The 14,262-nt window shown below is 40.1% G+C and overlaps 1 protein-coding gene across 3 annotated transcripts in view; it reads left to right on the top strand.

Annotated features, from left to right (window-relative positions):
* Positions 1–14,262, top strand: part of PLCB1 (phospholipase C beta 1) — a 436,237-nt gene that overhangs the window by 354,891 nt on the left and 67,084 nt on the right. For all 3 annotated transcript variants that reach the window (XM_026094675.2, XM_026094677.2, XM_026094678.2), the window contains exons 27-31: positions 3,425–3,605; positions 5,696–5,772; positions 5,865–5,954; positions 8,321–8,378; positions 9,489–9,575. In XM_026094675.2, the coding sequence (XP_025950460.1) occupies positions 3,425–3,605; positions 5,696–5,772; positions 5,865–5,954; positions 8,321–8,378; positions 9,489–9,575 (493 nt within the window). The remainder of the gene's footprint in view (positions 1–3,424; positions 3,606–5,695; positions 5,773–5,864; positions 5,955–8,320; positions 8,379–9,488; positions 9,576–14,262) is intronic.

Raw genomic sequence — 14,262 nt, 5'->3', positions numbered from 1 at the left:
GGACAATGTGCTTTATCTTCCTACTCAGGTCAGCCGCGGCATGTGTTATCAGAGCACCCCATCATCTCCCACGCTGACCTCCTTTAGGAGAAAGAGTATCACTTCCATGGGGACTGCAGCCCCACACTTGATAATGTAACTTTATAATATAGCTCCTTTGTCAAGGAAGGAGAGTTTTTTTCAAGTAGAAGCACATAATCATCTTGCCCATGCTGAGGAATCAATTTACTCTAGGCCACGACACTACGCTTTCTGGAGGTGGAACAAGATCTGAGTATCAAAACAAACAAAATTTAGTCTTCTGTGATGTTATTTGTGGCTAGAATGGATATTCTGAATTTGTTGATGGAAAGCATTATCTCCAAATTAGAACCCTGGAAAAAACCTGGTGCTGTATAAACCATCAGATATATTTACATGAAAGAAACACCTGATAGAGTTACTAACATCTAACTACAGTTTAAATGATGATCTGTCTAGACCACCCGAGAACTCCCTAATGATTGCTTGACTTTGCCTCTGAGTACGCACTCCTTCTGTGCCATGTCTCTTCCTCAGTTTCGCATTGCCCTATCTCTCTGTTTGCTGGTGCCATTTTTACTTTATTTGTTTAGATAGTAATAAAGGAGCATTGCATTTATGATTAGGAGTTTGAAATGCAAAGACTATTGTGACTCATTAATCCTTCCACAATTATCATCCATAGGAGACTTTATGTTAGTAAGGATCGTTCTTAACTCCAGGCAAAACTTATGCGCACACAAGTACGGTCAGCATCTAATATTGTTACAGGAGTGTTTAATCAGGCAAGGTACCCTCCCAGATTCTTCTTTCTCCCATCAGGGCAGCATTCTGATTTTAACATCAGTTATTTCTTAAAGTAATTAGATAGTCAGAGAAGCCCTTTAATTTTTGCATAAAATTGATCAGCTGCCATTTTTAGAGAAGAAAACATTAAACAAGCAGTAAGAAAATTTCTCGATGCTTTTTAGTAGGAGACCATCAGAGAAAAAAGCTACAAGCATTCTCTGGCTGCTGAACTTGTTGATAATACCTCTGATTATAAGTAACTGGGATTCAGACCATAAGTTGTCCCTAGAAAGGAGCTTATTCATTTATGCTTGCCTGATGACAGAACCTCATTTGCTTAATAGGTACTTAATACTCATGATACATCCATGTTCAGCTGGCCTTAGCTGTAGCCAGTTTTCAGGCTTCTAGATGCTTGAGTTTTCTAAACTCCCTTAATGACTGGTTGTCAACTGCATACACTGTGACATTTTATACGCTGTATTTTCCAGCATTGACGTGTGGGACAGACAGTGCCAGACAAAACAATTTCAGGTTTCTTTCTTTTCTCTCTCATATCCTGTTCAAATTTAAGCAGAAAAACAAACTGAATAAATAAAATGACTCATTTATCTTTGAGTAAAAAGGATTTTGGTTTTTTATTTCCTTATGATCTGACCATAAATCATTCATGATAATCAGGCAACAAAACACTCCACTCTCCTTCATTAAGCCGAGCTGTCACAGTAATTTCAGAGATATGAAGTTTTATGTGCAGATACTAAGAAATCTGAAGGTTAAAAAATCTGATGTTGAATTTCAAAAGACAGGTATGTATATTTAGGGCTTTTCAAACTTGCAAGTACATATTATCTTGAGGAGAAAACTTTTAATAGAGTACTGCTTCCCAGCAAAAAGGCAATTTTTATCATTTTAAACTATTACTGAAGCTATTTGCCAGTAACTAGAGTACAAATCACTACTTTATCAGGAGTCCCTGTGTCAGATTGTCATACAAATGTGTTGTCTGTGATCAGCAGCAATTGATGTTTTATGCCCACTTCTGAAATTCAGCCAAGATTTGATGAAGTTGATGTCTGCAGGGTGATTGGGCTATTTATTTATATACTTGTATTTTACTAGTGTAGCTCTGAAGTTTCTATTTAATTAACATGTCACTTAAAAGACAGTATTTCAGGTCACATTTAGAGATAGGCCTTATTTCTTTTCCCCAACAACACGAAGGAAATGTCAGCTTCAACACACAGAGAGTAGTGGCATAAGTTAGTGACTTTAATGTTCCTGATGAGTGCTCTGTCTTGTGGCTCTGTGTTTCAGGTGACCTCGCATGTCGCACTGACACCGCTTGCCCTCTTAGCAGAATACTTAAAAAGAAAACAAATACAACAAATACAAGTAGGATACCTTGGTCCGTAGCCTCAGGCTGACGAAAGCAGCTTCGCGTCATTTCAGCTGAAGTCACTCTGCCTCCCAGCAGCTGGGAGCTTGGACCCGAGAGAGAGAAGAGCCAGGGCCAGCGCAGGCAGGGCTCCGCGTGGCGAGCGCCTTGCGTTGCTGAGTAGCAGCTCGTTTGCTCCCACGCTGGCGGCCCTCTCTGTCCAGGGTATCGCTGTTTTGTCCAGCACAAGCACTTTTCCTGAGGTTTCCTAGGCAACTGGTTTAACACCTGAGTAGAGCAGTAATCACGGCAGTGGAGCAGGGATACAGCATAATCATATTTTTTAATGTTTTCCTTGGGTTTCATTTACTAACGGCCTGAGGCTGATACTGCTTTTGCTGTTTATCTGTTTTGTTTTTTTTTTTCTTTGAGCAGTTTTGGTGTCATCCTGTCTCCTTTCGCCATGCCTGTGTGTCCTTTCTTCTGTCTTAAGGAAAAAAAAAATAACTCTTCCTTTTTGTGATTGCTTTTTAGCTTCCTCCTTATATTTCCCTCTGTTCCTGCCTGCTGCCTTCCTGGGGTTTTCGCCCCACTGGTGTGTCAGCTCTCCTGCTGACGGCAGCGGTGCGTACGGTGCTTTCACCTGTGCGTGCTGCGCCTGGCATTTCCTACACAGGGGAGCAAATACCAGATGAAGGGGTGCTCCTTACTTTTTTCAGCAGGCACTTGTAAAGCATTCAATGAATACAGATGTAAAGTTAGGCTCTTAAATTTATTGATATGCGTATACAAGGAGAATGTGGTTTTCAAAATTACTTGGCTCTCATGACTTTTGTTGAGGACTACGCTGCTTTGAAATTCAAGTTACTGAGAGATCTGGAAGTGGGTAAGGAAGTCCCATGGGCGTCTCTCTGGTTATAGGGAGTCTTGGCGGTTGCAGTTACAGCTCATATATGTTGAGTCTGGTTCACCCCCCTCACGGCAGCTTTGTAAAATGAGATTTAAAAGCAATGCCCATTTCATTAATAGATGTTTAATACTTTTCTTCCATAAAAGATTAAGTTAATGGCATAATGGACTTACTACAGCTGAAATCATCTTCTTGCCCTATATGTGGTACTGCAAAACTTGATGGGCTATAGATAAACCAGCTACTTTAAAAACAGAGATGAAGTATTGGGCAGAGCGTACCTACCTCGTGACTTATTGCTGGCGTGTTTGTGTGTGTCACTGCAGATCCGACGCGGGGAGCCCAGACCACAGTTCTTCAACTATCGAACAGGAGTTAGCCGCGCTTGACTCCGAAATGACCCAGAAGTTGGTCGAGCTGAAGGAGAAGCAACAACAGCAGCTGCTAAATCTCCGGCAGGAGCAGTATTACAGTGAAAAGTACCAGAAACGAGAGCACATTAAGCTGGTACGTTTGCTACGGCGTCTGCTTTGCTTTAGCGATCCCTCAGTCAGTAAGGAGAGCGGCATGATGTTATAATGGAGTGGTGGTTTCCCCTGGCTTGGAGTCCAGTCCAGGGCTTGATTTCCCTGTGGCCCACAGCCACCTCCAGGGCTTCTTGTGTCCCTTTGTCACTAACACTTCTAACACGCTTCAAGGGCTTTGGGTTGACGGCATAAAGGCAATACGATTACTATTACTGCTAAGTCCTCTCATTATAAAAGTTCCAGTTTAATGCTGTGTTTGGATGGTGTTTCCATTTTGTTCCGTCACTTTTTTAAACATACACCACTCGAGGAGGCAGGATTAGCTGGAAAACAAATTGAAACACCATGAAAATAAACAAATGAAAATAGCTTCAAACATTCCCCAGAACAAAGTTGTGCCTGGAAGTATTCTTATTGCAGACTGAATGCTTTAAAGGGATGCAGAGCATCATCTGTATATGGTGAAGAAATATTTTGCATGTATCAGTGCAAGCCAGCTTGTGTTTTTACAGCTGGAGTTTGGCTGACAGCTATGCTGGGATCATAGGCCCTCTGAGCTGAAATAGAAGAGCTTCGGCAGATGGCAGCTGATGCTGATGAATGTGCTGAGGCTTAAAAGAACATTTTTAAAGGGTGCGGTGGGAGTGCATACTCTTTCTCAAACTCCAGAAAATCCTGTCTCGCGATATTTTCTATTATGTGAAGTTTTGCTTCTGTAATGTTGCGTGAAGGGATTTGCCTATTCTGTCCTGCCATCCACAAAGCAGGCCGGAGGAGTCACGTGTGGGGCAAGTGCTTAGCAATGCCTTTTAGTTTTGTACATGTCAAGTATTTTTAATTTCTATAAAAACAAACCATTTTGGATCCATGTAGCTGTGAGGGTTCACATTGTAAGTTAACTCACTTCTGATTTCAGAATGGAAAATGGCAGTTCCCAAAGCCAAGTCACACTTGCGGCATTGTTAGGTTAGGTAGTGTCATGATAAATTCATTTTTTAACATAGAACATTCAGACAATTTTCCCTCTGAGTTGTGTTGGAATTAATATTTGTTCTGATTAAAATTTGGCTTACAGGTGAGAGATTCATTCTGAGTTCTTACCTTTAGAGGAGAGCATATTCTCGGCACCTTTCTTCTTTTATCTAAGGAAGGAGAAGCTGAATCAGACTAGCTAAGCATTTTTATATGTTCTCCAGTTCGTAGTTCTGAGAGGGTCATTTTACAGAATCAGACTTGAACTACAGAGGTGATCAAGTCAAACTGGCCAGTTTTCTGCTTTAATTCACTATTCTTTGAACTTAAACATAAGCCCTGCCCGTGTAAAGACAGTACTCTCCCCTGAGCATCACCACCGCACACGTGCTTATTTTCACAGTAGTGGAAGCTGAGGCACAGATAAGTCAGGAATCTTGTCTTGCTCACAGCTCAGTCAGCTAGAACTTTTTTTTACCAGCACCAGCAGAAATGACATTGAACCTAATGCAGCACAGCAGATTTCAAACCTAGAACCCAGATTTTCTGAAACCAGTGTTCTGTGTTCAAAATGTAGCTTATTCTTCCTTGGCTACCATGCATGAATTTTCGATATCCACCTGGCCACAGGGAAATCCAAGCTGTTGCATATAATAATTTTCTACTCAAGACGAATTTTTTCAACACTCACAGAGAACCTCAAAGTATTCAGTGACACAGAAATTTAGTTTGTAATTTGTATTGTACAAATTCAGTTTGTAATCATTTATGAATTATCAGAGGTATTTTAATTCATACCAAAAGCAAAGTGTAATAAGTATCTTCTGATTTTACATTTATTATTCTTGGACTATCTCTCCTTGAAGTACAGAGAGCTAGTAGTTAGTTTCTGTGTAAGTCTGGTCTTATGCAAGTCTGGCCTGCTCAAGTTAAGAATGCATTTTCACTGATAGGAACATTTGCTAGCTTTTAATCATAGGTAACTAATCAGTGAATGGTATAACACTTTCACATGTCTGCCACAGAGTTTTGAGGAAATGTAGATTCATGTATGATGTTTAGTTGAAAATACTATTTTTGTTTTTTGGTTTTTTTTAGCTTATTCAGAAGTTGACAGATGTAGCAGAGGAGTGTCAGAACAGCCAGCTAAAGAAACTGAAAGAAACTTGTGAAAAGTAAGGTTCCATTCCCCTTATAATTGATCACAACTCCCTGTGTTTTTTGTTTACATATATTCTGAACTTACCTTTATTTTCTTATGCTTTAGAGAAAAGAAGGAATTGAAGAAAAAAATGGACAAGAAGAGGCAGGAAAAGATCACAGAAGCAAAATCAAAGGATAAAAATCAAATGGAAGAGTAAGTGTATCCTTGAATACATATCCTTACGTGTTATGAAGAGATGCAAGGTTTTTCATAACTGGAAAATCAAAAGAAAGGTCTCAACCCTAAATACAAGGTAGCTTTTAGTCAGACAGTAATAGCTGGCTAGAGGAGTGGAGTCCTAACTAATTTAATTTCTTGGGACAAATCTAATCCCCTGTTCTGCAAGCGTTGAGAGTCCGGGTCTGCTGCAAAGGGGCTGTTGCGTGGTATGGGGACATGTTTGTATGTGGCATGACAATAAGGGAGTGAGAAGAGGCTGGGTGACAGAATGATTCACGAAGACCCTGTTTTTCCAAACGTTACTGCTCTGAGTATGGCTATAAATAGACTTAGTGGCTTCAGTTCCCGCAATTTTGAATTTCACCTTAACGTAGGTTTTTATTTGTGAGTTATCTTCTCAAATCTGTTAAAGCTGCTCTCTGAATAGCAGCAACCTATTGGACGGTTTGTTCTACTTTTGTGATAAATTCCCCCCAGATGCTGTGCCACTGATTCTCCTCCAATGACAGTTTTATGCAGTTACTTCCAGTGAAAGATAGGAGAACTGAGCTTTGAGGGTGCAGTTTCTGTGAACAGGGACAGAAATAATAATTTCATTTGTGCACCGCAAGACAATATGAGTTGTAGTCGTGCAAGTTGATTATATTCTTCCCAAGGGTATCTAGGTTTGTTTGTCCTTCATTTGTTGTGGCAAACAGCTCAGGAAGAAAATGGAACATTTAATCTCAGGCTATTTGCTGAGATATTCTTTGTGTTTATTTTAGTAAATAAAGACTTTATCAGTGTTTATTTTAGTAAAATATAAGATCAGTTAAAAGTATAGAATGGACATAAAAAATCAAAAATACCTGATTTTTACCATATAACAGAGACATAACTGTGTTGTTTTTTATAGGTAAAAAGATATATACAGAGTTTTGAGCTCCTCAACATAGAATCTGTGTGTTTGGCAGTGTTGAAACAAGGGGATGCACTCACAAGTACACCTGTGCGTGCACACAACACACACACACACACAGAGAACTGCTTCAGATAATCTAAGAATAGAGATTAGATAGTTTTATTAAGCAGCCTAGAGAAAAGATAACAAAATGAGAATAATTGATTATGAAAAAAAAGGGAGAATTATTTAAGATGGTTAGAGTTGTTAAAATGGCGTGAAAGTCATATTAGAAAAAAGTAGTGGGTCATTGTCATAGTAGTATAGTCAACTGCAGTAGGAAATGATTTGCCAGCTGAGAGGTTGATGAGACACCAGGGAGAAAGGTTCAAAAACAGGCAAGAAAAAATTATTTTTTGTTTTTCTTTTATTTTTTCCTCATGTTTCCCGAGGGCTTTCCTTTACTAGGATTTTAAGACACCCCTTGGGAAAGGTGAGATGGGAACTGCATGGGAAACCATGCTTTTCTCTGTCAAGAGAAGCAGTTTGTCCTCACTCTTATGGTGGGACAGAGAGTAGGAGACCTTCTGGTGAATCCCATCCGAGTCATCTGTGGTAGCCTGCTGTTTATTTGAAGATTTTCTTACACAAATTTGGGAAAGAGCATAACACAGAGACAATATATTATATTAATTGTTCTTAGTTTTTTAATCTTACATGTGCCCAGGACTTATATAACTACCTAAAGACTAGTGCCACCCAAATAGATAGCAATTCACTGTCCTTGACTAAGACAATTAGGTTTTAGAGTACTGTCCTGGATCTGGTCAGTTCGGGTTTCTGTGAATTATTATTTTATGTGCCTTCATCCTTTGGGGGGATCTCTTCTTCAGCCTTTCTCCAGAAGCTACCTAATAACAATCTCATTGACTCACTTAAAATTCAAATATCTCCTCCAAGTTCGTCTTTCTGTGGTCTGAATAGCAAAGTTGTGGACTAAAATTGAGTCTGCCCTGAGTGTAGCAGGAGTTTTGCCGTTGTCTCTAAGACGTCTCCAGTAGTATCTGTTTGCTGGCAGAGACTATATTTGCTGGCACTACTATATAATGTGCCACAAAGTGGCACTGTGCATCAACTTATGGTTGTGCGTTCCCTCAAAAGTCCATTTAGGGACTTAAAAAAATGTAGCCATCACCTTGAAGGTGTAGCAACACCCTATGGGGATAACCTGTGAGAGAGCAGGATTTTTGTTGTAGTAGGTCATGTGGAGTCTGAACGCTTCATACAATTAAGATGCGCCCTGTTATGAACGACACATGTAGAAAGCAGATAAAAGTTAGGTAGGCAGACCCATACATTCAAAACATAGCCTTGCTCATTTCGTGGAGAGTTATGGCAGATTAAAATACATTGACATGATCTTATTGACTGCAATAACTTCTTGATTGCTCCTCCCCAGAGAGAAGACCGAAATGATTCGATCGTATATCCAGGAGGTGGTGCAGTACATAAAAAGGGTATGTCAGGCCATTGCATGTGTTTATTTTTCATTTTGGGGGGTAAAATGTCAACCTGCATGTTTTAGGTCTTTTTACACTGAGGATTATAAGCTTCTAAAGATAATGCAAGAGCAGGTTTATAGCAGATGCTGTACAGACTGCTATTGTCATTTCACTTAAAGCAAACCTGGGATTTCAGGTAGTTCTTGGGTAACTGTTAGTCAGTCTTTGGCTATATGATGGTGAGTGGACAGATTTTAATACAGTTAATACAGTGGTTTGATCTTTGAATGTTCAGTGTTTATTCATGGAGAATGTACTCTATGGTTGCTTTCAGAGACTGAGCAATGTTTTGTTTGTTTGTGTGTTTTTTTAATTGGCTTGCTGTCTCGTGAATGCAATGATAGCATAAGAACTGCTACAGTTACTAAAAGTTTAATTGCAGGGTATATTTTAACCTTAATTACATTTGTACAGATTCTAAGAGCTCTGTAAATACAAGTCAAAGAATTTCATTACAGATGTAAGCTTTTCTGTAGCTGTAGGGGGTTTACTCTGGGCTGAATGTAAGCACTGCACTGTTTTGCTGTGTGAAATTACAGTGAAATGTGCCACTGTTGATTTTTTTCTTAATTTCAGTGCAGAGAGAGTTTGATTCTAAAGTTGGCCCATTTTCGCTCAAAAATGCTTTGATTCAAGAAACAACGTAAAGAATGTGTTTAGCAATTTAAGTAGGTTGAATTCCTGCTGAAATCAGGCACATGTTTGAGGGCTCTATTAAATGAGGTCCAAAATTTATCAGCATGCTCATTGAGGACTCTGGGACTGCAGGTCCTCTTCTTCTGGGGACAGAAGAATGCTTTTAGTAGCATTTACAGTCTACAGTAAATATTTTAGACATTTCTGATTTTAAATCCTACATGTGAAATTTGATATAGTCCACATAACAATTGTTACAGCAGCAGAGCTCAGTGATGCTTATGAGAATGGTGTGTCAGCTTATATTAGAAATAGCCATGGTTTGATGCTAACATTTTAATTTTGGTGGATTAAAAACTTAGGGGGAATTGGGGGTGGGAAAGGGAGGATGTGCAATACCTGAAACAGGACTCTGGTATTTTCTTACAGCTAGAAGATGCTCAAAGTAAAAGACAGGAGAAACTTGTAGAAAAACACAAGGAGATTCGTCAACAAATACTGGATGAAAAACCCAAGGTAAAGAGTTTTGAACAATATTATACTGCTTAAAAATGTTCTTCAGAAAAGAAAGTGTTCTGTGCATCAGGTAGGCTGATGTTTAAACATGACAGTCCATACACAAATCGTAGCTATTTTTTCTAGTGATCAGGATGAAAGACAGATCAAGTAGCAACCTAGTAAGGAGTACTACTTCAAGTCCAGGTACCACATAAGTGGTTTATTTTTTAGTACTTCCAGCATATTGTTAAAAAGCCTTCAGTGTAAATGGTGCTTCTGACCAGCAGAGTGTGCCCTTCACTCTGAGATGCCTTAGCTGTACAAAAACAAAACACAGTTTACATTGAAAAGAAAAAGAGATATCTTTTTAGCATGCTTGCCTCAGATATTTATGATAATTGATGAGGATATATTTTTGTGGAAAACAATGAGCAATTTTCATAATATTAGTGCTTAATAATATATATTACAAGCTGGATTTCCTGTATTTGATTTTGTGCACTGCATCTATGTGCAATCTTCCGAAACACAAACACTTTTCGATTCTAAAGACCGTGGGCTGAATCTTGCTCCTAGTGAAGCTAGTGGTAGTTTTGCCATTGACTTCAGTGGAGGAAGTTCAGAATTCATCATTTGGATATGATTTTTCTGTGGGAAAACCTCCGTAACTGTATAATCAGACTGTTGTACAGAGGCATGTTTTCATCAGAGTTCATATCGAAGTATGATTCTCCACAGCCCTTTGTGTCATCTCTGCTTTCATTTTTTCTGCACTAGCTCAAATATGTGTTCTAGGCTTCACTTTTAATTTCTTGTCTGCGTCCACAGTCCTAATGTTTCCCTGCTTGCATTAGAGCTGGAATTTTAATATTGGTGTCAGCTAATCAGTGTTGTCATCTCATTTCTGTGAAATATCAAGAGAATAAGTTAGGCTAACGTCTGAATAGCTAGCAGTTTGCAATAGTTTAGAAAAAGAAAAATATTTGATTTTTCTAATTTTCTACTCTGATTTTAATACTCATTTTATAAATAAGTCAGAACTTTTCAATGTTCTGGGCATGTGGGTCAAAAAAAAGTTCAAAATATGTTTTTAATTTCATGTTTTAGGGTCATGAGCTTCTCAGGCATGTGAATTTAAAAAAATTGAGTTTAAATGTTGAATGTAGTTCAAAGAATAATCAATCAGTACTTCTAATATCAGTTTTTCACAAATACTTGGACACTTGATTATTTCTTTGTGTCTGTATCCTTTTTTTGATTTTTTTTAATTTGTTGATTCATTGATAAGTAGCAGATCTGTACTGAAAAGTTGTCACTAAGTATTTGGGTTGCATTTTGAAAGACTGTGCTGGATTGGTAGCATTAGACTCTTCCCTCAGCTGTCCCCATGCCAAAAGTTGGGTCATGGCACTAAGCAATTGCAGATCCCTGGACTGCCCCTGCATCTGGCCGTCAGTTGAAGTGCTGCAGTCATCAGCGCTCCGTAGGCAGTGCTCTCCATTTCTCCTGAAAAAATCCTCTGCAGTATCATGCCTCACAGGGGCTGACTGCTTTCTTTCCTTTCCCACGTGCTGAAATGCACACACTTTGCTGAATATATGATGGTATGTGCCTCTTACTGGCATGAGAGGGTTTAGGCAAAACATAACTACTCATTTTACTAAATCTCTTTTTATTTTTTGCTTCATATTTCATATTCATATTTGCTTCATAAGCTTCCTTAGTGACAGGCCATATGATATAAAATAGATCAAATATCTTCCCAGTTGAGAAGAACCAATGTATTTAAAGCAAATATCAGCCTTTCTAAGGATAACTTTTCTAATGGGCTGGCCTCTCATGCTTCAGTATCCTAACTCCCGCTGAAATTCATGCTAGCTATGTCAAAAGGGTTTCCTGGTGGGATCAACTCAACCCCTAAACAAAAATGTTAATATATTAAGAGGGAAAGAATTCCTGTTTTCATATTCTCAGCAGTAATTCCACTGGAGACAGATGTGCCGTCATTAATCATCACTGTAATTTGGCTATTTTTCAGTGACTTACAATTTGTTGTGTTATGACTCTGTGTACAGAGCTCTGTCATAGCCAGGAAGAACATTGCTTCACACGGCATTGACAACAGGCTACCATAGCAATGAGGTTGTTATTTTATGAAGTGTGAGTTTGCAGCTTCCTTTGTTGCGGAGTGGGTAGGTCACCAGAGGATTATTTGCCTTAGGGTGCTGAACATGTTAGACAACAACTTTTAAAAACTGCACAATCTCCATGCAAATTAGTTCTATGTGTTGAAGGCAGAGGGCTTGCTTTTTGTTTTGTTTTAAGATATCCTGTGTCTAGATGGAGGTACTTAACGCAGAACTGATTTACACCCTCAAACTCTGCATTTCCCTCACATATATAATTTCTTTATAATGTTTAGATGTGAGACTGTGTTTCAGCTTTCATTTGCAGGACTCTCATATAAAAGATGCCTTTCTCTCATGTAACAAGTAGAAGAGTTTTACTTCCTGAACTGATGCTGTTAGGAATAAGGTTGGAAACAATTATTCAGCCTGTTGCGATCCCACTGAAGTCAATGCAGGCACTGACTTTAATGGGCCCAAAATTTCATACTGTATCTGCCAGTGTAATGAGGATACCTTCATTGCAAACTAATCTCTGATGCTGTAGAAACTAGAAATCATCAAATCCCTGTGTGTATGGAAACAGGCCAACCACTCCCACAACCATGTTTGGAAAAGGAAAATCTCACCTTCACGAAGAAAATTCTCACCTCACCAGAAGTCAAAGACTGACTGACCATATGTCAAGAAATTTCTAGCTCGAGTGCCATTTTAGAGAGAGTACAGAGGAAACAAAGTTTAAATGCTCTCATGCTGCTGTCTTTTTCCTAACAGCATCATTACGAAACAAGCCCATATGTATTTTCTTTTCTCCTTTGTTTTCTTTGGTTTTTTTAATTATCTTTTTGCAGATTTATTATCAGCAACAGCTTGTGTTTTTTTCTCCCCCATTCTACTTCTTTGTCCTCTTCCCTTAGTTCTCAATACACATTAAGCTTGTCCTGTCCTTATCTGCTTTCCCTTGAGCATCTCTTCCACATACTCTGAAGGCTGCTATAGAAACAGCTCTTTGCACCTCAGTACTGAATCCTGTACATGTGAGCAGTATGTGATTTTAGATTTTCCACTCCAGCGTGTCTGGCAGTCCCTAACTAAGCACAACTGAGTACGTTGAGGATGGACATGGTTGTTGCGTCTTGGTTTCTTTGTTCTTGGCAGATTGCGCGTCAAATTAAACATAAATCAAGTGCGTTTCCTCCCCCTCCCCTCTTTCCTCCCATTTCATAGTAATTACAAAAATCAATACACATGAGACACGACAAGGAATTAATTATTTTTCTGAGAATTGACTCACTTACAGTAAATAGACCCAGGCCCCCTCTAATTGAAATCAATGAGAGTTTTGTTATTGAGGCCCATGGGCCAGAGTTATACTCATTCAAATGTCAACCTAATAGCTGAGATTCCTGTGCTATTGAAAACAGCCCCAGCTCCCATTCAGATCAACTGGACTGTTTTGGACCATGTTCTTACAGTCAGAGCTGTCAAGGGACTTGTAAGGTATGTGGTTCCTGGTTCTCTAGCCTGTGTTTGTGTTTCTGCTCCCACCCACTCTACTGTCCACAATCCCACCTTAGCCAAGTCCTGCCAAGTCCTTGAAGAAAGCCAGTGTCACTCCAGTCTTCAGAAGGGGCAAGAGGGAGGACCCAGAAAACTACAGGCCAGTCAGCCTCCCCTCCATTCCTGCAAACGTGATGGAACAGCTTGTCCTGGATGTCATCTCTAAGCATGCAGAGGAAAAGAAGGTGATCAGGAGTAGTCAGCATGGATTCACCAAGGGGAAATCATGCTTAACCAACCCGATAGCCTTCTGTGATGGAATGACTGCCTGGGTGAATGAGGGGGGAATAGTGGATGTTGTCCACTACTGAAGGCCTTGCCTTCAGTAAGGTTTTTGACACTGTCTCTCATAACATGCTCATAGGTAAGCTCAGGAAGTGTGGGTCAGATGAGTGGACAGTGAGGTGGATTGAGAACTGGCTGAAAGGCAGAGCTCAGAGGGTTGTGCTCAGTGGTGCAAAGTCTAGTTGGAGGCCTGTAGCTAGCGGTGTCCCCAGGGGCCAATATTGGGTTCAGGACTGTTCAACTTATTCATCAGTGACCTGGATGAAGGTACAGAGTGCACCCTCAGCAAGTTTGCTGATGATACAAAACTGGGAGGAGTGGCTGATACACCAGAGGGCTGTGCTGCCATTCAGAGAGACCTGGACAGGCTGGAGAGTTGGGCGGAGAGGAACCTCATGAAGTTCAACAAAGGCAACTGCAAAGTCCTTCACCTAGGGAGGAACAACCCCAGGCACCAGTACAGGTTGGGGGTAGGCCTGCTGGAAAGCAGCTGTGCAGAGAAGGACCTGGGAATCCTGGTGGACACCAAGTTGACCATGAGCCAGCAATGTGCCCTTGTGGCCAAGAAGGCCAATGGCATCTGGGGGTGCATTAGGAAGAGTGTTGCCAGCAGGTTAAGGGAGGTGATCCTCCCCCTCTACTCTGGTCTGGGGAGGCCGCATCTGGAGTACTGTGTCCAGTTCTGGGCTCCCCAGTACAGGAGAGACATGGCACTACTGGAGAGAGTCCAGTGG

This window comes from Dromaius novaehollandiae, chromosome 3 (genome assembly GCF_036370855.1).
Source record: "Dromaius novaehollandiae isolate bDroNov1 chromosome 3, bDroNov1.hap1, whole genome shotgun sequence".
Classification (NCBI taxonomy): domain Eukaryota; kingdom Metazoa; phylum Chordata; class Aves; order Casuariiformes; family Dromaiidae; genus Dromaius; species Dromaius novaehollandiae.
Note: the sequence above shows the minus strand (reverse complement) of the source record. Positions and strands in the feature narration are given on the sequence as shown.